General features: G+C 47.6%; 2 protein-coding genes across 4 annotated transcripts in view; one reads left to right on the plus strand and one right to left on the minus strand.

The window, feature by feature from the left end:
* pola1 (polymerase (DNA directed), alpha 1) overlaps positions 1-20,519 on the minus strand; it is a 139,680-nt gene that overhangs the window by 70,942 nt on the left and 48,219 nt on the right. Inside the window, exons 37-38 of one of the 3 annotated variants that reach the window (XM_076051114.1) lie at positions 17,766-18,361; positions 17,316-17,724 (exon numbers count right to left, since the gene is read on the minus strand). In XM_076051114.1, coding sequence (XP_075907229.1) covers positions 18,225-18,361 — 137 coding nt within the window. In that variant the 3' untranslated portion in view covers positions 17,316-17,724; positions 17,766-18,224. Of the gene's footprint in view, positions 1-17,315; positions 17,725-17,761; positions 18,362-20,519 lie in introns of those variants that run through there. The other 2 variants (XM_076051115.1, XM_076051116.1) reach the window with 2 other exon arrangements.
* On the plus strand, positions 5,071-12,162 carry arxa (aristaless related homeobox a). Its single transcript, XM_076051136.1, has 5 exons — positions 5,071-5,750; positions 6,120-6,699; positions 8,019-8,064; positions 10,518-10,852; positions 11,529-12,162. Exons 1-5 carry the CDS (start codon positions 5,561-5,563, stop codon positions 11,782-11,784), a joined length of 1,407 nt encoding a protein of 468 aa, XP_075907251.1. The 5' UTR covers positions 5,071-5,560; the 3' UTR covers positions 11,785-12,162.

A 20,519-nucleotide genomic window follows, 5' to 3' on the forward strand; every position in this document is an offset into this window, starting at 1 on the left:
TCGGCTTTGCGAATGCAGTCGGGGGGGGGGGGGGGGGGTGCACGCTGTGGCCACCTAGTCCATCTTCTGGACACACTCCCCCGCACAGCAAGGAAGTTCTAGCGGGGACACTTTATGTCCCTGTGGGAGCTGCGCCGGGGTCAGGACGCACTGGGGTCGCTGATAGACAGAAAACAGACAGGCAGGGAATCACCTCAGCCGCTGGAACAGTGAGTTATCTGCAGCGGGGCCCATTGTTTGTCTCTTGGAAAAATATTGTTCAGATTTATAAAATAAAAAAATAAAATAAATAAAAAAATAAAAAAATAAAGGGCCAGGGGTGTAAAAAGCCTTTTTTTTTGTTATCACATTAAAGTACGAAAAAGGGGAATTTGCATAAAACTCAGACAAGGTCAGGGAGGAACGAGCTTCTTAATTTAGTCTAATCAACAGTCATTTGCATCGCGCCATTTGCGCAAAAGGTATTGCCACTAACTGAATAAATGGACTTCTTCAGACTCGAGGGGGGGGCCACTCGGGTTTTTGATAAGCTGGCAACATAACTGATTTGCATATATTACTCTGATTATCTCATTACCCGGGCGGTTCTCGCGGAATTTCTCCCGACGCGCGCGCAATCGAATTTGGAATCGAGGCGCGCAATCAATAAAAGGGCAAGCGTGGCTGTGCAAACACGCGGGCGGCGCCGCGGGTTTTTGTGTGGTCAACTTTGCGCGGTTATGATCACGGTGATGGCGGCGGCAGTGGCGGTGACGATGATGATCTCTTCAGCTCGTGGACTCCTTGGTTGGCTTTTTCTGTTTTTTTGGGGGTTTTTTTTTTTTTCCTTTTTTTTGACGAGAGTCTCGAGGCCCTTGATTCCTGTGATCGCAGCAGTAATCAGCTGAGACAATGGGGGCCCGTGAGATTGCCGCGCCGGTGTGGGTGACCTCTCCACCTGCCGCGAATCCATAAAGAGGCCCTGCAACGCCGCGAGATCGATCACGGCGCTCTCGCATCTTTTCCTCAAGTCGGCCGCGAAGTCGTGCGTAAAAACGACGCGGGCAGTTTTTTTTTTTTTGTTGTTTTTTTTCTAAAGCCACTCACTCACTCTTGGTAGTGGTAGAGAGGCGCGAGGGCCATCAATCCACCCGCGCTCCATTTTTTTTTTTTTTTTTTTTTTTACAGTTATGACATGACCAAAATCTACACAAATCTCGAATGCCATCAGCGGTGACGCGATTGAACGATTCGAACATCGCATTCTCCGCAGAAACATCTCAATTTCTTGCCATTTTCTTGCATCGTTTTGTAGGACAGAAACGCGGCGTCTCTCTCTCTCTCTCTCTCTCTCTCTCTCTCTCTCTCTTCCCCCCCCCCCCCCGCAGACTCGAGCGCACGCACCCGAGAGAGAAGAGGCGCGCGTCCACTCTTTCTTTTTTTAAAGTTAGTCATACGAATAATTACAGTTGAGGGAAATTTGTTTCCTCACGACCTTCCCCCCACCACGAGGAAGCTTCCGAACCCAATCACCCACCAATCCAATCCACCGCCGCCACCCCCCCGCGCAACAAAAAAAAAGAAGCAACTCCTGCTGAAGCATTAAGTCATTAATTATTTTCCTTACATAAGGCCAAATTATCGAGTCAGTTGAACGAAATTAGGGCCCTTTGTTTGTGATCAGACCGCATTACCGCTGGAAATTACGGATGATGGCTGCGTCGCGCGCGCCCCTTTGTTGTCTCGATCATTGCCTGTCTCCCTGAACTCGCGCTAACAAAGTCATTAAATTGACTCCCTCTCGCTCTCATTATGCGAGCTGTTAATAACCGCTAATTAACTTTGCTTACGCGCGCCTTTAAAAGCCTCCCCCGCCCCTCCCAGCCTGGGCGCTCTCTGTCCCTCTCCTCCTCCTCCTCCTTCTTCTTCTTCTTCTACTTCCTCCTCGGCCTCTTGAGCGGCGCAAGTGTCCAATTATGTCACATTGCGAGGATTGACGCCGGATTCTGCGTGTGAGTCACCGTCGCCAAGGCCACCAACCGCCTCGATGCGCGATAGGGATCAACGCGCGCTGGCTTGGGAGGAACTTTAAGCGTGAAACCTATACGAAATAAATACATTTAGCCCACAATGTGCAAGGACATTCCTGATGGTGACAAAAAATAAAATATATTACACTGAAATACAGTTCAAATGGCAATTGATAAAAATGGATTAAGGTGGAGAGACGCGTTAGAATGCTGGAAAGAGATGGAGAACATTATTGGTCACATGTGTTGAACTGAAGGCCCAGTGTAAGATCTAGTCGCATCCAACTAAATCAATGGTCGGAGACCACACTGCAAATGATTAACTAGCAACGTTTTTATATGATGGGTTAAACTCATGGTTGTGATGTCGCGTGTGAGGTTTGGTGATTGCATTTTTGATCCCTGAGAAACACCAAGTCGCCCCCAGCGAAGCTCCATCTAATTGAATTAATATGTAGCGCGGCAAAAAAAAATAATAATAATAATAACGCTACCTGAAGATGTACGTGCTCCATGTCAACATAGAAATTTACCATTAGAATTTGCGACTTCTGTCCACTACCCATGGGCCTACCTATACAATTAAATATGAGGGCAGCTTACCGTTTCCTCCAGAAGATGGCGCCAGTTGAATAACCTGCAATTCCGAAATTTGCACTGCACTCCGACTTGTGTGGCCTTTGATGAGACAAAAGCCAAGGGCCTCAAGTGGAGCAGACTTGTGATATTATTGCAAAATTGTTGCAAAGATAAATAAATAAGCTCGAGGAGTATAAGAGCAGAGAGGGTTTGGGTTTCTACACAGGCGCATCTCTGCAGCGCCACAGGCTGTAGGAAGCAGGCCAACCGGTGTTTCCGCCTTGATATCAGCCTGGTGTGTGTCATGCAAAATACGTGGGAGGCGGCGGAAGGTGGTGCTGAGATGGAGGGGCAGCCTCTCTCTTTCTCTCTCTCCGCCATCTCTTCACCTGCACGTCAAATGGAAGGAAAATTGAAAATGCGAAAATTGCGCTCCGACGACTCCGTCCCACTCTAATGTATGCGCGTAATTAGTGCATTTAAACAAAGCGCGGGTGCCCTGCTGGCTGAAACGGCGGCTGACATCTCTTTTTCCACAGGGTTAATAACAGAGTGCGGATAAATGAATGAAATTGCAGCGACCAAATTACAGAGCGACTCTTAATACCCGTCTGTGTTACGCACGTCTGTTTGTGACCGCGCAGGAGAGGGGGGAAAAAAGGGCCTAACATTTTATATTGTTATTACGCTCATTACATTGATTTGTGCACAAATAAACACGCTCGGAAGTTTGTGACACGGCACAAAAAGTTGCGCGTCGCCTTAATCTGACGCAAGTCGCGCGGCGACGACGTAGGCTTCGTGCTTCCAGTGGCGAAGCCTTTCTTTATGGATGCACTGGTTTATATTGTCCTATATGTGACATATGTGTTTGATAAAAAGTAAAAAAATAAATAAATAAATAATTAAAAAAAAAAAAAAAAAAAAAGAAGAAGAAGAAGAAGAAACATCTTGTTTAAACTGTGGCCATGTACCTTAACTGATCAACTAACTAAACGGATCAGTTTCCGGTTATTATTTCAGCCACAAAAGAAGGTTGTTTTTTTTGTTTTTTTTGTTTGTTTTTTTTAAAGAAAATGTAGATTACTTGAGCAATTTGGGGGATTTATACCTCATTGTTATTTTTATTTTTTCTCTCTCTCTTCGTGGCGATGTTCCAGTGGCCCAGAGCAGATACATAACTGAGGGAAGGAAGAGAGAGGCAGAGGAGAAAAGAAGGAGCGCGTAAATTGCAGCTTGCTGAAGTTTTTGGATTGAATTCTGAAAATGATCCTTTTAGCCGTGATGGGCTCTGAGGCGAGGATAAGGGTCACGCCATTCGCAGCGGGTTAAATAGACTTTCATTTAAAATTACATTCTCGATCCATCTCTCCATCTCTCCCCCTCGCCACGGCGGAGTCCCCGCGTGTCCCCCTCCCGCGCCCCCAAGGCTCCCCGTGCCGCGTCTCATCACCGGCGCGCCACCCTCACTTTGGAAGTCAGTGCACAACTCAGAGAGCAGGCAATCCTGAACAGAGGACTAGATAGATAGATAGATAGATAGATAGATAGATTTTTCATACAATTGCACAACTTATTTTTTAAGAGACAAGATAAAGTGTAATTCTGCAAAACGGAATAAGAAATAAGTCCCATTGTTTTCTGTTTGCCTCGATCCCTGACACGGTTTCAGGTGCCGTCTGAGGTCTTATGCAAACCCTGTGCCAGATTATATTTTCCTTGGAACAAGGATTCACACGACTGGGGGAGAAAAAAAGGAAGATTAGTATGGCTGCAAGCTATTTGGTTAGATTTTAGCTTAGAAAATATTGCTGGGTTCCGAATTTGTTGCTATCATTTTCCAAATAGGCCCATCACAGTTGGCAGAGAATTGCGTGTCTAAAATTGGGGGTGTTTTTGGTCTGTTCGAAAATAAAATTGTGGGATGAAGTTTTATTTTTATTTTATTTTTCTTATAATTTCCAGGTCATATCCTATATGACAGTATTTGAACTGTAAAATAGCCCTTTAATTGTACAGATCTACAACTGCAGATTTTTTTTTTTTTTTTAAAAAAAGGGTAATTTGGACAGCAAATACGTTGGACTTGTAGTGATAAATAAATAGATGGATGGATAAATAAATAAAATCAAACTTTTGACTGATTTTTGTTTGTGTCTAAAGTCTAGAAAATTCATTTTGACGCTGAGATAGCCTCCCTCACAAAAAATGTAAAATAAATATAATACATATATTAAGACAATAAAAGAACACATAGGCCTACATTGCAAAAACATCGGTGTTATGTATTACTATTAATTGTAGTGACTTGTCTGTTCTGCATTTTACAGCTTGATATTAATGGGAAAAACATGAAGCAATAAAACAGAAATTCAATGCAACAGGCGAGGGAAAAAATATCTTAGAATATGATATTCCTTTATGTGTGTGTGTGTGTCTGGGGGGGGCAGCCCAGTTCGCTCCACGACACAAACAAACTCCATGCCAGGATTTGTTGCCTTTCCCTGTAATTTAACTGCAATGTAAAAATATATAAAGCCCTTGCCCTGCGCACCCGCTATCTCCTCCCCACATACACACAGCCCGGAGAGCCAATCAGGCGCGCAAAACGGCCTTGCACGTCCTGCGAGCGAGAGCGAGCGCAGCGCGCGTTTGCAGCCAGGGAGCTCAAAGTGAGAGCGCAGAGCAGCAGCAGCAGCAGCCCGAGGCAGCGAGCCGCTGTCTGTCTGTCAGTCAGTCTGTCTATCAGTGGGGTTGAGAGAGTGTGCGAGTGTGTGTCAGAGGAGAGGGTGAGCGGGGAGGAGGGGTTGGGACCGACCGACCGTCTGCAACAAGACACGCCGGGAAGGCAGGAGCCCGAGTGAGGGGAAGAAGGGGAGCGGAAAGAAGGGAAGAAAGTCAGCAGCAGCAGCAGCAGCAGCAGCAGCAGCAGCAGTAGACGCGCGCCCCCCCGCCCCGAGAGGTCGAGCGACATGAGCGGCCAGTTTGAGGAGGATCTCCACGATCGAGCCGAGAGGAAGAGCAGCAAGTCCCCGACGCTGCTCTCCTCGTACTGCATAGACAGCATTCTGGGCCGCCGCAGCCCCTGTAAGGTCAGGCTCCTGGGGGCGCAAAGTTTGACGGCTGTGCCCGCCAGAGAGGCGCTGGACAAGGCGGCTGACAGTAAGTTTGCACGTCGCGGGCTGAGAGGGGGGCGTAAGGTGGTGGGATGTGAAATGGTGTATTTATTTATTTTTTTGGGGGGGATTTTCCGATTTATTTTTTTTGTGCTAAAAACGAAAGGCAGCTTGATAAATTCGTTAACGTTTTCAGTGCGTAAAGTGCGCGGTGAGGAAGCGAGTCCGTGTTTCGCGGTGCATAATCTCGTTGCCCTCGCAATAGTTGGCTAAACGGGCTGTTTGCAAAGCTTAAAGGACCTGTTACACGCATGCATGCACACCACTATGGCAAATTTATAAGATGGGTTTTTATGTCTTGTTATTAAGAGATGTTCCTCTTTGTTCCCCCCTTTATTTTGGATATACTTTTCAGAGCAAAGCAAAGAGCTCTCCCTCACCGCCGACATGCACCTGCCACCCAAGCTCCGCCGGCTCTATGGACCCGGGGGGAAGTACCTCCACGACTATGCCGAGACCCTGGAGCGGGACCGGGAGCGGCTCCTGCTGGAGCAAGCCGGCGACGGTCTGAAAATCAGCCAGGCGCCGCAGGTGAGCATCAGCCGCAGCAAGTCGTACCGGGAAAACGCCTCGCTGAGCCGCGGCGTCGAGGGCGACCAGAGCCCCGGGGAGGGCTCGGACGGGGACGGGAGCGGCGGCAGCATGGGACTGGTGGACCTCGGCCCTTTAAAGTTCGAGGAGGACGCGGGGAAGGAGGAGAGCTGCGCGGACGCGGCCGCTGTGTCGCCCAAGGACGAGGAGCGGGAGAGCTTGAACGCCGGGGATGGGGACGTAAGGGACGGGGAGGACAGCGTGTGTCTGTCGGCGGGCAGTGACTCGGAGGAGGGGATGCTGAAACGGAAGCAGAGAAGGTACAGGACTACGTTCACCAGCTACCAGCTGGAGGAGCTGGAGAGGGCTTTCCAGAAAACCCACTACCCCGACGTGTTCACCAGGTGAGAATCCGGCCGACATTTGTTTTGGTTTTTTTTGCGCTGCAGTTCTTTACAAAATGGAAAAATCCAACTGAAAATGTGTTCATTTCAGAAAATTATTATTATTCAAATAAAACATATTTCCACTTTTCTTGTAATGCAATTTAATCATTCTTACTAATTGTGCGCAAGGCCTGTGCAACGCTAAAAGAGAAGAGCAGGCCTAATTATATTACTTAATAATAATATTGAAAATTCTCTGCTCACGCCAACCTTTGGTTAATCTATTTAATTCACTTTATGTCATTTTTTTTTTTAGTTATTTTTAATTGTTACGTTAAAATATAAATGTAACGCTACATTAAGAGCACACGATGAATATATTTTAAAAAGCGCAAGAGAAAAAGGCTGCAACAACCATACAAAAACAAAAATTTCTTAAACAAATGTGATTTTAATTTTGTATTTATCGAGAAATAAAAGCCTCTCCAACACATTGTATTTCCCCGGGAAAAAAAAAAGGGGGGGGGGTGCAATAAATCTGCGGTCTTTGAGCGGACACCATGCGGATCACACCTAATAACATTCTCCGACACACAAAAAAAGTGCCTCGCGCAAAGGGGAACACAATAAGGCGGACAAAGGGAGGGCTTTTGTTACCTGTATCCGCTCCTTGTTGATGACAGCGCTGATATTCTCAGGGGGTATAATTAACCGCTGCAGCTCAAGTTACTAGCTGGACACGACGGGGGAAGAAGGAAAAAAAAAAAGGACGGCGTGTGTGTGTGTGTGTGTGTGTGTGTGTGTGTGTGTGTGTGTGTGTGTGTGTGTGTGTGTGTGTGTGTGGTGCCTAACTTCAACCCCAAGGCCAGGTGCATGCATGGGGCTTTACAGAGGAGTTTTTTTTCCCCCTGCAATTGCGTTTAAAAAAAAAAAAAAAAAAAAAAAAAAAAAACTTTTTTATATTGAAATTACTTTGAAAATACGTTGCCAAGAATGAAATGAAAAAATAATCAGCAAATTTCCCTACACAGCTGCATATATGTTTATATATTATATAATTCATTTGGTGAGAAACGTTTGACGTTGCGAGTCAATCTTTCCATTATTTTTCAACCATTATTTTGAAATGATTTTGACTATGTACATACATATATACTGTATACATACATATAGCCTATATATACATATATCTACATAGATAGATAGATAGACAGATAGATAGATAGATAGATAGATAGATTTATATTCATTTTGTATGTATTTCTATTTAGCTCGATTCAAATCTATTTTTCAGTGGACATCCTTTCTGACAGCCTCCTTTTGAAAATTCTTTGCAGAGAGGAGCTGGCGATGCGTCTGGATCTCACCGAGGCCCGTGTGCAAGTAAGTGTTTACTACATGCACTATACCTTCGATCATTCGATGCATGCATAAATGTGTGTGTGTGTGGGGGGGGGGGGGGGGGGGGGGGGAGTGAAGGGGTGGGAGACGCAGAAGAAGAAGAAGAAGGTGGTGATGAGATGATTTTTATGTCCTCCATAAAATGTCCGGTTCTTGATAATTACCGGTTATATGCGTCACTGATTGAGGATCCACCGTGGCGGAGAGCGACGGTAATTTTATGGCAGTGGGAGAGGGTGAGGAGGGGGGGGTGGGGTGAAATGTGTTAAATGGGCCCGTGGTCGTTACGCGCGGAAGGATCTTTCCTGTTATCGAATGTTATTACAAGCGAACCGGACGGTTTTAGTGGCAATTAAGGCGATGCCCGCGATTCATAAAAAGCGGACTTAGAGCGCAGGGGCAAACATCGTCCGCGCTCACTGGGGGTTGAGATGTGTGTTTGGATTCCCATCAGGACGGATGGGGGTGGGGGGGAGTGTGTGTGCGCGCGAGAGAGGGAGAGAGAGAGAGAGAGAGAGAGAGAGAGAGAGAGAGAGTGGAGGGGAAGAGAGGAGGGATAATGCTATTTGATTTCCCATTATGTGATTGCAATGGACCTGCATTGATCCGATGCCTTGCACTTGGGAGCGAATGAGGGACCATTAAAGGTGTTTGCTCCTGCCCCCCCCCCTCCCTCCCTCCCCATCCTCCACCTCCACCACTCTCTCACTCCTTTCCCTCGCCTCGCCTCCCACCCCCTCCCCTTCCTCCACTCTGCGTCGTCGCACTGAAAGCGTGTCTTGCATGTCGAAAGCCCGGCCTCATAACCAGAGAGACAGTTCAAACACGGCTGGAGCTGCGGGAGGGTTATGGCCCCGACGGTAAAACAACAGATGTCTCTTTAGGGGCCGTAGGTGAACAAATCACTTAACGGGCGCCATCAGGAGGTGATAAAAACTCATAAATTCCCGAGGGGCTGTGTAATGCTAAATAGCACTCTGGGAAATAATGTGTGCAGCGAGCGTGCGCGTGTGCGCGCCTGTCGCTCAAACGCGCGCGCGCGCGCTCGCTCGCTCGCTCGCTCGGTCGCCCCTGGCTCGTGTTGACATTTTGCACATTGTGAGAGCCCCGCGTGGCTCCCCCGCGCGGCGCAAAAACTGCGGCAACAGCGAATGCGTGGGAAAGTTAAATAGTCCCACCGGGATGGGAGTCAATCGCAGGACATTCTCTGGAGGGATTTCATTTAAAAGCGCATTAATTGTTATTTGGAAAGGGCCCGATGCGGCGCGGCGGTCACTTTCGCCATCTTTTGTTAAGTCCTCCCCCCACCTCCCCCCAGCTCTTAATTATCACGCCCCCCCCCACACACACACACTTTAAAAAGGGAGACAGGGAGGTTTAATTAGAGCGAGATTTGAAGGGACTGCGGGCCCGCGGGGTTTTACCTCGCATGTAATTACAGCTGACTTTTCTTCTTTGTGTCAACCTGCTGCTGCCGCTGCCGCCGCCGCTGCTGCTGCTGCTGCTGCTGCCACCTGTAACCAGACAACTGTTAGACGGCAGTGACTGCAGGAGGGGCCGTGCAGGCCTCTCAGCTGTAGCTTACGTTTTTATTGCAAAAGATTGCCCTTTTTGAAGGGGTATGGGCTTTAAAGTGACTGTGGGTCTGGGCGACCTTGTATGAAATCATGACGGCACTTTTTTTTTTCATTGCACTTGACTGCACATTTTTGCCTGTCTTTTACCTTTTTCCGCCCCCTCTGTTCTCATTTTGTTGACCCACTAATATTTTAAAGTGGAGAGGTCTGTAATTTCACAGATTTTTTTTTTTTGCAGCATCTGCTGATTCTGCACGAGGCCTTACTATATATGGAGCGCAAAGGATGATGGGGCATCCTTAGAAACACTGCTAGCCGCTGGAAGAGCTGTCGTTTTGAAATGCACTTATGTCCACGATGACGCTGACACACTTTCAATCATTGACGCGACAATCTCTGATACTGTTTTTACGTACTGGGCTTTTTTCTTTTTTCTTTTTTTTTTTAACCCCTGACCCTCATTTCCTGCCTTTATCCCATTTACAGCAAATTGAGATAAGAAATTGTGCCTGCCTAATAACCAGAATAGAAGGATGGAACAGAAACTTTATTGACATTGTCAAGGTTGACAATGAAATTAAGTGCCAACTATCGGTGCAGTTGAACACACGAAATAGACGCTAAAAACAAGTAATAAAACAGAGTAATACGCATACACAACATGCACTCCTTCACACACATACACGTACACTCCTTCACCCCACAGTATATTGCACGGAGTGTTATTGCAATTGTGTTGCAGAAAGAGAACGCTGAGCAGTGTCGCATTTCAATATTGCACAGGCGAATTGTTCAGTGGGAGTTGGCAGCATTCAACTGGATCACATCTTAACTTCCGTTTCCCCCTCCGCCCCGCAGGTGTGGTTCCAGAACCGGAGGGCCAAGTGGCGGAAGCGCGAGAAGGCCGGCGTGCAGGCCCACCCGTCAGGCCTGCCCTTCCCGGGGCCCCTGGCGGCAGGCCACCCCCTCAGCCACTACCTGGAGGGGGGGCCTTTCCCGCACCACCACCACCCGGCCCTGGAGTCGGCGTGGACGGCGGCCGCCGCCGCAGCCGCCGCCTTCCCGGGCCTGGCGCCGCCGCCGCCCCACAACGGCTCGGGCCCGCCGCTGGCCACCCCGCTGGGCCTGAGCACCTTCCTGGGCACGGCCGCCATGTTCCGCCACCCGGCCTTCATCGGACCCCACTTCGGCAGGTACACACCAGGCTGCTGAACTTCAGCGCCACCTGCCATTCGATTCGAGTCTCAGTCCCCCCCCCACGAGGCTCAGCCACGCCTGCTCATCCCTACGGTTCTGCAAATGACGGCAATTTGGCAGTCACGACGTTTGCGTGTATACAGGAAAACACACTGGCACGAATGGCGCAGCTGAATGACTGTAATCCGTGGCCACGTTGCGTCACTGTTTGTTCCACAGCAGCCAATTACAAATGTTTCCCGTTTGCTTTTTTTTCCCCCCCAAGTCAACGGTTTGCACCGTCGTGCAATCAATCTGTCAAATGCCTTAATGAAGCGAAGGTGTCATCTTGCAAGACAAGCTGTGAAAAAAAAATGCACGGGCCACATGCCACAGTGAGCTGCCCTCATGAAAATAGTCCCTATGTTGGCTTTTATATCAATTAAGGCACTGATGCAAATATTACAAAACACATCTAGACATTTTAAACATCTACAGTTTAAAATTTCAACTAACGGAAACTATATGATTATCGCTATATTTACTGTTTCTGCTGCTATAGAGGGCAGTTTGCTGCGATTTCTCCTTTACAGTATTGCACTTTATTTTGTAAGCTTAAATAAAATAAGAAAAACATTTTATTTGTTGTTTTTTGGTTTTTTTTTAATGGGAATTTCTGCCTCCCTCTTCCAGGCTTTTCTCCAGCATGGGGCCCCTGACCAGTGCTTCCACAGCTGCAGCACTCCTCCGTCAGCCCACCCCTCCCGTGGAGAACCCGTCTCACGCCGGCCCCGTCCTCCCCGACCCGTCACCTTCCTCCACCTCCACCTCGGCAGACCGCCGGGCCTCCAGTATCGCCGCGCTGCGCCTCAAGGCCAAGGAACACTCGGCCCAGCTCACCCAGCTGAACATCCTGCCGGCCGGAGCCGCAGGGAAGGAGGTGTGCTGAACACTCCAGTACCAGCTCCGCTCGGCCCCGTCCCCACGAGTCCCCGTTCAGCAGCAGCCCCGCTGGCCTATTCTTCCCAGTGGAGGAGCCACTCGTTCATACCTCTGGAGGTTTCACGTCGACCGTCCCTGTTACCTCACGCCCCCACCCCCACCACCCCACCCCCCAAACGAAATAGCACCACCAAATTCAAATATAGAGCACTGGCGAAAAAAACAAAAACAAAATAGCATTTTGTGTGTGGGTGCGTTGTGGCACTGTCTTACGCTACATACACAGGTCAAATAATTATCTTGCATGAAATAATATTTAAAATGAAAAAAATTGGCTCCTTTTTTTTAACAATAGAAACATTAAACTTTTTTCTTTTCTTTTTTTTTTAAAATAAAAGAATACTTAAATTGGTATGCCAGATATTCCTATGTGATGCAACTTTAATTTAACTGGAATCATTTTTGCTCATCTCCATATTGTTTATGAAAACATTTTTCATGGAAAAAAAAAATACATTTGTCATTTTAAAGAAAATGAAGCAACCAACACCAACCAGCTTTAAAATAACAGGCTTTGTGCACATCGATGCAAACGCTGTACAAAAATTCAGGAATTTGTTTTCAATATAATTTTGCAGAAGAGGCCAACATTTCTATGTTGTATGTAAATATCTATCTATATATATATATGTATATGTTTCACCTATTTAGGATAGGTAGGCCTGCAAAAGTAATATTTTAAAAACACTATTGTGATTGCTTTTTGGGATATCTTTAAGTAACACACAAACGCACGCACTCACACACACACATACACATACACACAGAGCTGGGGAACCGAGACTTGATGTGCTACTTGGACTGTGGACAACTCGAGTGCTCGTCTTTAAACTCTGCTTAATCTGTATGCATTGAAGTGGGCCGAGCCATTCTGCGCCTTTAATAAAGGCAAATTGGAGGACGTCCCTGCGCCCACTGGCCCCACCCCCACTCCACCCACCCCTCCCCATGCCAGAACCAAAGGAAAAACTTCCATAAACCTTCCTTTCTCTGTACTCTGCCTCGCCTGTCCACCAGTCAAACTCAGCGGCAACAAGACGCGATTTATAGACACGTTTGACGTGATGCGTTCACGGTCGTTTCTGAGCCAGAATTTTTTTTTTTTTTTTTTGACCAACACACACACACACACACACACACACACACACGCACACGCACACGCACACGCACGTTATTTATTTCGCAGCATCACTACATTGTTGCGCTGAGTGCGACTGCAGGACAAGCGAGCAGCGTCTCCAGACAATTGAACTGTGCCATAGAAAACTGTACATAGATACCGTGTAAAACAGAGGAGGAAACGAAAGGGAGAGAGATAGAGAGAAAAAAAGAGGACGGTTTTCCAGAATAAGGTCGTGTATATTTTGAGGAGACGGTGTTTTGATAATTTGCACTCGGTGTAGTGTCCCATGAATGTCGCCCTGTGTAGAATTTCACCTGTGTTTCATGAATTTTCAGTTTCCTAGATCATTATTTATGTCGAAAAAGATTTGAGTGATGGGAAGTGTTTTATTTTTTATTTTATTTTGTTTTGTTTTTTTTTCTTTTTAAGTGGATGTACGTTTTCCTGGTTTAATAATGCTAATTTAAATATATGACTCTGAGTTATCCTTTCTAAAAATAAAAAAATAAAAAAAAAAAACCTTTTAGGACTTACATAGGCCTAATCCAGGAACATTAAACAATGTGAAATAGAATATTATAGAACTATTAATAAAAGGTGTTATGAGGCATTCTGTTTCCTGTCTTAAATGTGGATTGTGTTGATGAATTCATGTTGTTTTGAAATGTCTGCCGATGCCCGTGACAATAATTAGAGACATCGTTTAAAAATAATTATAAAACGCATTTGTCGCGGCGGGGAGAGAGAGAGAGAGAGAGAGAGAGAGAGAGAGAGAGAGAGAGAGAGAGAAGGCGCGCAGCACATGCGGTGTGTGCGCACAAGCGCCGTGCGCGTCTCTCCTCTCGAGCGCAGTTGACAAAATACTGACCATATATTCATGAGCCTAATCCCCCCCCCCACCCCCCCCCAACACGTGAAAACGGGCGACAAAGGCGAGGGTTTCCAATTAGATCGCCCACTTTATCCGGGGGGCCCCCCGCCACAAAACTTCCTCTAAGAGCCTTTAGAGGCGCTAAATTGGTCTTAACATCTGTAATGCCTTGTCGATGGAAGCGCGTCCCCTTTGTCATTAATGAAGTAACAAACCACTTCATCAAACGGATTTTAGACACACACACACACACACACACACACACACACACACACACACCTTGCGGATTTAATCCCTCTCCTCCTCCTCCTCCTTCTCCTCCTCCTCCATCGGCTCTCACTCTCTCACTGATGCGGCACTATTACAGCAATCAATGCTTATTCTCCTCCGTTTGACCCGTCCATGGTGCCAGACCATTTTGCGTGAAATTACTCTGCGGATTAATGTAGTCCCTCTTATTATTCCGCGCATCAGTATTGAGGGGAGAAAGAAGAAGAAGAAAAAAAATCCCCTTCCTGTTCCGCAGTAGGTCTTAGTTTACAGGTCCTGCAGGTCTTATACCTGTTAATCACCCAATTAAGTCCAAGCAAGCAGGAATTAGATCCTTTGAAAAAAAAAAAAAAAAAAAATGGAAGGGGGGTATTTTCGATAGCCACATCCTAGAAATCTCACGCAGTCACCTGCTCCTTTAAGCATCACCCAAAAAAAGAGGGAAAAGGGGAGAGGGATAAGGGGAAGGGCGGGGTAAAAAAGAAAAAAAAAGAAAGAAAAAGAAAAAAAAAGAAAAGATAGAAACCAATTTTCTCTTGCTCGCCCAAAACCATCATACACAATCTTGTGAGCTCTATGTTTTTCAAATTCCCTTTGCTCAAACCCGGTGGACCGTGTGTGTCGCCCCCCCACATCTCCTCCCCCCCCCCCCCCCCCCCCCCTGTATGGCCCTATAGGGTTTTTTTTTCTACTTCTTTTTTGATGAGATCGCACGGGGTGTTTTTAATCTTATTGTGAATATATCTAATGAATGTCAAACCAATTTGTCCCTAATATCTGGGCAAAGCCGGGAGGCGGGCGGCCTGCTGGGCGCAAGGCTTAAACTTTCTTTGCGACGCAAAAAGGCGAGAAAGTTGAAATGCTGTCGGGCGGGGTGGTGGAGGGGGAGGGGAGGTGCACGCAGCGGCTCTGGATTTATAAAGTCACACTTGTTGGGTGTGTGTGTGTGTGTGTGTGTGTGTTCTCCCTCTCTATCAGCCTGGGCCTGCAGGTCCAGGTTGCTTGAATTGTCACGATAATGAGTGTTTAATGCATTTTTACCACCACCACCCCCCCCCCCTTCCCAGGTACGACTTCGGATCAATTATGGCGCCATTTTTTCTTTTCTTTCTTTTTTTTTTTTTTCAAATTTTCGGCAGGAAAAAAAAGGCGGAAGTATAAGACCTCAATGGGGGGGGGGGGGGGGGTAGATTGATATCCATTCTTGCAGGTTGGATCAAGGTGGGGAAAAAAAGAAAAAAAAGAAAGAAACCTTGCACCCCCACCCCGCCCAACACACACGCACACACACACACACACACACACACACACACACACACACACACACACTGACTTGTCGGGGCCATTTTCATCACCGTGGCTGATTTGACCTCGTGATTTCGGAGTCTCCCGGCCGCCGCAGAGAATAGAGCCAATCACGGGGCGCGGCTTCGCCCGGTTCGGTCTTACATGCGCTCGGGTCCCCGGGAGGAGGAGGAGGAGAAGAAGGAGCTCGGAAAAGGCGCCGTAATGATCGACCGACATCAGCTCCTCCTCTCCACCCCGGGAACAGCGGCGGCGGAGCAGGAGGAAGAGGAGGAGGAAGGCCCGAAGAAAGAGCCCTGAATTGACTGGGCTGGGAGTCGGGGGGTACGGAGGAGCCCCCCCCCCCGCATCCCCCCTCTTCACCCCCCCACACCCTCTCAGCCTCTCTTGCTCTCATCCAATTAGCTCGGTGTATTAAGCGGTTTATCGTCTCATAACCGCCCTTTCAGCCCGAACAAGGGAGACACTTTGCAATTGGGCCGGCTCTCCTTTTGACACCCTCTCCGCCGCTTGTATGTCCCTCCGCGCCATGAATACGCGGCGCAGAATAGGGGACTAATTCCCTCATCAAAGCCCTACCTTGTCCATCGCTGGTCAAAACGACAAGCAATAAAGCTTTACGGCGACAATACAAGAGACTTGTTCGACCTTATTAGCTTAGCGGGGTCGAATTAATGCAGAGAGAGAGAGAGAGGGAGGGAGAGGGAGAGGGAGAGGGAGGGGAGTAATTTGGCTGCGAAACTGGCAGGACAAAAACGGGGCACTCTCACTTGGACAAAAAACACAAGGGCCCGCAGCCATGGCAGTGGGATTTTTTTATTTATTTTTTTGGAGGGGGGGGTGTCTGGCTGTGAACGTCTGGGCTCTGCAGTTGATTAACGACGAGGAAAACAGTGCAAAAACAAGGAGCTTCGGCACCCAGTCAGACGGGTTTGAGTTAAAATGTAGAACTACGAGGCCCTAATACACCTTGTTTTCCTCTCTGCCTTCTCCACTCTCATTCTGCCTCTCTCGCACACACAGTGAATCATGGTCTAAGTGTTGAAGCCCACTTATGGCCAACCTTCATAAGTCGCTGCGGTCTGAAGTGATTTGTGAGGCGTGCACTGTTTATGGAAATGTACGCGACAGGACGGAAGGTCTAAAACGCAACTGTATCAGAACAAAGTGTTTTGTTTTGGGTTCGTTTTTTTTTTTTGTTCATTTTGGGGCTCAGAGTTAAGGACGGATTGCAAAGGCAAAGGGAGTATTTGCTTGCATACAGAGTGCGCCAGCTCTTTTTCATAATAATAAAGCGTTCAATGATACTGTGGTTCTTGCAACATTTCACAAATTGGGAGTTTCTATTGCATTGTACGCACATTCGTAAACACAACAAACAAGAAATATATCAAAATGCTTCCTACTCACTTCTTATATATCTAGTTTCTTTTACACTTCAATCAACTCTAAAGCTTTAGATTGAAACACATAATATATACATATATATATATATATATATGTATATATACATATACATATATATATATACATATACATATATATATATATATATACGTATATATATATATATATATATATATATATATATATATATATATATATATATATATATATATATACATATATATACATATATATACATATATATACATATAGATATATATTTGGCAGCCGGGTGTAAACAATGTGTTTGTTGGTGGAATGATGAACATTTTGTATGATGAAGGGAACCAAACAACCAGCTGCTATTAACCGAACGGAAAGTTTAGCAGTTGAAGTGTTATGAGTGTAATTTAAAAAAAAAATACATACCTGATTTCCCCCCCCCCCCCTCTAAAGTTTTCTTTCACCGCATGCTTGTGGAGGACTCGTTGCATTAAAAAGACACAATGCAAGCGCCGCACACTTGTCAATTCAGAATGTTTTTTTTATTTATTCAAGTTTTCTTAACAAAACGTCCTTTACAATGTCAAAATTTGCAACAAGAAACAGTGAAGCCGGCGAACAAAAGGCAAAAGGCCCATTATGTCGGCCCGCCCGAACAACACAAATCACACGGATGGAAAATGACGGGCATTTAAAAACACAATCTTCCAGAAGTAGGTGGGGGTTTGGGAAGAGGGGGTTTGGGGGGAGGAGGGGCAGTGAATGGGATGAAATGGCATCGGTTAAACAGAGGTGGCGCCGGCGGAGGAGATCAGCTGTGAGGTGCATGAGACAAAAGTAGGAGAGAGAGAGAGAGAGAGGAGCAAGAAGGTGTGGCCTCGCTCGCCCTCGCTGCTCTCTGCGTCCTCAGCGCTCCTTTATCTCTCGCCCTCTGATCCCCCCCCCCCCCCCCCCCCCCCCACACACACACACACACACACACACACACACACACACACGCAGGCAGGCAGGCACACACGCACACCTGGTATGAATGGAGGTAATCAGAACAAGTGTCGGTGGGTCTTAATGGCCGGGGGGGTCACCAGCGTTGCCTAATTATTGACTTTTGTCGCACGCTGGCTGCTCTGAAGTCATTTTAAACACACGCGCACGCACACACACACACACACACGCACGCACGCACGCACACACACAAAATGGGCTGTCATTTAGCTGTGATTGCTACACCCTTTCACCATGCAGGCTGTGGGGTGTGTGGGTGGGGTCAGGCCAGCGGGAGGCCCCCCCCCGCCTGTCCGTTTTCGCAGAAAGTGGAGGGAGGCGGAGGTGCGACTGGTTGGGCTTTTTCGCCTTGTAGAGTCACCTCCCATTAGGGGTCCCCAGGGGCCGAGGCGGAGGTCAGGAGGTCAGGAGGTCAGTGTCCACCTTACTTGAGCGACGAGAAGGCCTGGAAGAGTTTGGACAGGTTGACGTCCGAGTAGCCGCTGGACGCCAGGGCTTTGTCGGGCACCTCCTTCAGCCGCCGGTACACGTCCTTCTCTTTGCTCCACGCCTTCAGGTGACCTGGAGGAGGAGGAGAAGGAGAAGGAGGGAGTCAGACCTGCGAGATCCTCGGGCTGCGTCCACGTTCACGAGAGAAGACCCTGAACTCGTCTCGGTGTAATCAGGTGCCGGGGAGAGTCAGTCGGGAAGTGGACACGGGCTCAGAACCCGTGCCTGATTGACACCGAGGAGGGCGTCACGCCGGCGACGAGCGCGAGCACCCCTCCCCCACCGCCGGTAAATACTATCACTTCAAGGCCAGAGGGGCACCGCGCGCTCGGGGCCGAGGGGGTCGAAGGCAGCGGGCCAATCGATGGAAAGGCCCGATGAGAGCGGCCGAGTCAATATCTCGGCCCGTTTATCCCTTCAGGTGGTCCGTAATAAGGCAAGAGGAGGACTAGGAGAGCTGATGTCCCGGGTGTAGGGAGGGATGGGGGGGGGGGGTCGCTGAAACTCAATGGCTGCGACGTTCGACATCTCTCCGAGCGTAGATGAGGTATAATGAATCCATGTAATAACAAGCTGCCGCCACTCGGGAACGTGGCGAGGCGCCTCGGAGGAATAATGGCAACTGGAGGCGACGGTGGTTAACAAGTAGCAGCAAGTTTTCTTCTCCAATGACCAGGTTGATCTTTCTCACTTCCTGTTTTTCCCACAGTGGCCATAAAATGTCACTATTATTATTATTATTTATTAATTTTAAAGGTCCAGTGTGTAACATCTTGAAGTCCTTCAACAACGGGCTTCCATAAAATATGGCAGCCAGCGAGGAGCTGGCATGGGCAAACTATGGTCCGGGGGCCATATGCGGCCCGCCGAACTTGAAGAAATTATACTAGTCAGTAAGTCTTTGCGACGTTATTTATTGGGCGTTATTTAGATATATTCTACGTTATTTAGCCCTGTGTTTACAGTCTCACTGATGCTCCGCTGTAGCTTTCATGTGTTTGCAAAGGGGCAAAACAGGCCTGTGTAGGGTTTAATAGGAAGGCGTTGTTGCTAACCTAGGGGGATGTATCAGCGCCCCCCGTGACATCACAAATGGCTAATTTCTTGAATTGTATTCTTTAACTGAAAAATGACGGCAGTGGAAAAAAAAAAAAAAATACATATTTCTCATTTCCAGAGAATTCACGAACGGACCAGAAACTCACATGGGATGATTCAAACGTCGCTAATGTGAATTTAAGTCAGCGCAGAGGCAAAAATAAAATGAAATGAAATGAAATAAATAAATAAATAAATAAATAAATAGATAGACACATAGATAAATGCAGCTGTGAACCTGCCAGAGCCTCACATTACCCTGCAGTAATAACAAAACCGATGTTCACCACCTAAAATAAATCTATGTGTAAAATTGATACAGCCAGCCTCTAACAGTCGGTAATCAAGAGCGCAGCCTCTCAATTGCCGCAAACACAAAAGTTGATTGGGGCGCATCTTGCTTTCGCCGGCGCTTGGACACACAGTGGCGGCGTGTGCCACACACAGGGCCAAATGGAGGCTGCAAAAAAAAGAGAGAAAAAAAAACAACAACAAAAAATTGACTTTCGATAATAATTCCTTGATGGGGCTCCTGCTGCTGAACCTCCACCTGAGGCTTTTACTACTGCTAGCTGCTGCTGTTTCACACACACACACACACACACACACACTAGCTTACTGCAAAAAATAAAAAAATAAAAAAAATCCAAATGACGAATTTGCTTGTTTGCATCGTCGCAGGGGGACGGTTATGTTGCGACAACAGGGACCAGAGACGAAGCGTTGATGTGCGGTGGTGCTGACGGTGTTGATGCTCGGGTGGGCAGCGGGCAGTCGGCGGCCCGGCGTGCGCAACCTGGCGGGCGGTGATGATTTAGCCTCGTTATTTATTTGCATACTTTCTCGGCGAGCGGCTAATTGAACGTTTGATCCTTTCGTCCCCGCGGCGGCCGGGAAACATCACGGACGATTAGCCGTGTGTGCGTGTGTGTGTGGCGGTGGAGGGGGGGGGGGGTTGTCGGAAACATCCGGAGGTTCCTCGTACGCTGTTGACACGACCAGCGCCATATGGCCGGCCCATCTCCTGTCTGGCCTTTCTGCTGTCCGGCTGCAGCAGCGTTAGCAGGCTGCTGGATAAATGCCGGCCTGCTGCCCCGTGGCCCCCCCAAGTGGCCAAAGGTTTGACGTGCAC

The sequence above is a fragment of the Nelusetta ayraudi genome, unplaced genomic scaffold, assembly GCF_046127955.1.
Source record: "Nelusetta ayraudi isolate G7.1 ecotype Tasmania unplaced genomic scaffold, CSIRO-AGI_Nayr_v1 ptg000132l, whole genome shotgun sequence".
NCBI lineage: Eukaryota > Metazoa > Chordata > Actinopteri > Tetraodontiformes > Monacanthidae > Nelusetta > Nelusetta ayraudi.

Bases quoted from the DNA above. Each gene is read 5' to 3' on its own strand.
- arxa (XM_076051136.1), top strand. From the start codon at position 5,561: ATGAGCGGCCAGTTTGAGGAGGATCTCCACGATCGAGCCGAGAGGAAG. The intron at 5,751-6,119 runs GTAAGTTTGCAC...TATACTTTTCAG, and splicing joins GCTGGACAAGGCGGCTGACA to AGCAAAGCAAAGAGCTCTCC. The intron at 8,065-10,517 runs GTAAGTGTTTAC...TCCGCCCCGCAG, and splicing joins TCACCGAGGCCCGTGTGCAA to GTGTGGTTCCAGAACCGGAG.